At 62.3% G+C, this 2,110-nt stretch overlaps 1 protein-coding gene across 1 annotated transcript in view; it reads left to right on the forward strand.

Moving 5' to 3' along the window:
* The window catches only part of HSPB8 (heat shock protein family B (small) member 8), a 6,510-nt gene that overhangs the window by 1,732 nt on the left and 2,668 nt on the right, over positions 1–2,110 (forward strand). Inside the window, exons 2-3 of the mRNA XM_009287540.1 lie at positions 687–750; positions 1,999–2,108. Coding sequence (XP_009285815.1) covers positions 687–750; positions 1,999–2,108 — 174 coding nt within the window. The remainder of the gene's footprint in view (positions 1–686; positions 751–1,998; positions 2,109–2,110) is intronic.

The raw sequence follows: 2,110 nt of genomic DNA on the forward strand, positions 1-2,110 counted from the left end.
ACCAACCCCGCCCCGACAGGCCCCAGCCTGGGGGTGAGCCGGCCAGAAGCACGTCCCTAAAAAATCAGTTAATGGTGGGGACAGCGGGTGCGGGGTGCACCACATCGGGGGTGCCCACGGGCACCCAGCCCTGAGCATCCCTTCAGCCCAGCACCGACATCCCGCATTGCCCCCGAGTGCCCCGGGCCGGGGTCCCCAGGGAGAGGCTGGGGGCTGCCACGCAGCATGGCCCTGGGTATTTATTTGGGGCTCATGGCATCGCAGGGGGAAAACCGCAGGTCAGGGGGGTCCAGGCCGCCACTGGCGTGGTTTTAACTTCAGAGATGCTCCAGGCACAGGGACCCCCAGCCTGACAGCACGGTGGAGGGGAGCCCAGCCTGGGGAATGGGACAAGGGGGGACACTGCCACCTCCAAAGGTTTTATTATGTCTGGGGGGCGTTTCTTAAGCCCCAGCTCTTGGCAGCCTGCGAGACCCCAGGCTCTTACTGGAAATATGGGTGTGCTGTGTCTGGCATCTCCTTCCCCACATAGGAGAGGCTCCTTGAGCCCTCCCCAGAGGGAAGGGTTTGCACGGGGGGAGGAAAACAAATCCTCTGAAAACTTTCCTGTTGGCTTTTGTTGTTGTTTGTTGGGGAAAAAATAATCTCCCGGTGAGGTGGTGACTGGGTGTTGCCCTTCCCTGCAGGCAAACACGAGGAGCAGCAGGTGGAAGGAGGGATCGTCTCCAAGAACTTCACCAAGAAAATCCAGTAGGTACCAGCCGGCCCTGGGGCGTCCCCCCGCCGAAGGGGCTGGGGCTAGGGGGGGTGCCACATCCCCTCAACTAGCACCCAAATGTCACTAGCCTGCTGTGGGACCCCGTCCCTGCGGCACCGGCAGGTCACAGGCAGCGCGGGGATGCCATCGGCGGTGAAGGGTTGAGCTTTGCCAGTCCCCGCACCCCAGCTCACGCATGCAGGGACTCCTGTGCCTGTTTTCATCCCAAAATCTGCCCTTTTGAGGCACGGGCCTGGCTGGTTCGGGCCACACAGTGATTTCCCGAGGGAGGTAAAAGAGGAGGAGGTCTTTTTCTGGGTGCTTTGTCATTCTCCTCCAGGCCCGGGGCTGCATTTGGAGCCGTCTGGGGCACAGGGAGCAGGAGGAGTGCAAAGAGCCACACTCACAGTGCCAGCACATCCCCCGGGGTTCAGCAGGGCACGATGGGCTGACACCATTGTCAGCCCCAAAATACATCCCTGTGTGTGAATGTGTATATATATCTCTGTCTGAATGATGTCAGTTAGATTGCTATTGCGTTGACTCACCACGATGGCTCACTTTGGCAACAGCAGCGGCAAAGGGCAGGGAGGAAAGGCGAGTCCGGAGGCAGGCGAGCCCCAACTGCAGTGCTTCACCCATGTGGGGGGCAGACCCCCGGCCGCAGGGCTCGCGGGGTTAACAGGGAGAAGCAGCAAAGCCCAGGGCATGGGAAGGGATTCCTCAGCTGGCAGCAGCTCAGCTTTGCTTTTCCACCCCAGAGGAGCCCTGTGCATCCCAAACTCCCGCGGGAAAGCTGGGGTGAGCACCGCGCTCCCTCCTGCTCGGCGCTCGGCAGCCGTGGCGGCTCCTTTTACGGGCAAGGCTTGCGGCTGACGCGGGCTGCGGCACAGCGATGATTTACTCCTGCTTTGCAGAAGCCTGGGCGGCACAAGCGGCGGGTGACATCCCGTCAAACACATCTGCCAGGGAGATTAAACAGGGCGCCCACAGGGGCCAGGCCGGCCAGGAGGCCGCTTTAAATATCCCCGGCACATTCCCAGGCGCTACAGTAATAACGTAGGCTTTGCCGAGCCCCACGCCAGGGCTGCTGGCTCGGCATTGGTGGTTCCCCAAGTGCTGGGGTTCCTGCGTGGGCTTCCCAAAGGTCGATGTCCACCAGGGATGTGGCATGCTGCGAGCCGGCAGCCGCCCCGGCCCCCCAGCTCCTAAACCATCTCGTCTTTCCCTCCTTCCTGCAGGCTGCCCTACGAGGTGGACCCCATCACGGTCTTCGCCTCCTTGTCGCCAGAGGGGCTGCTGATCATCGAGGCGCCCCAGATCCCCCCCTACCCGCAGTACGGTGAGGGCGGC

This window comes from Aptenodytes forsteri, unplaced genomic scaffold (genome assembly GCF_000699145.1).
Source record: "Aptenodytes forsteri isolate BGI_AS27 unplaced genomic scaffold, ASM69914v1 Scaffold297, whole genome shotgun sequence".
Taxonomy (NCBI): domain Eukaryota; kingdom Metazoa; phylum Chordata; class Aves; order Sphenisciformes; family Spheniscidae; genus Aptenodytes; species Aptenodytes forsteri.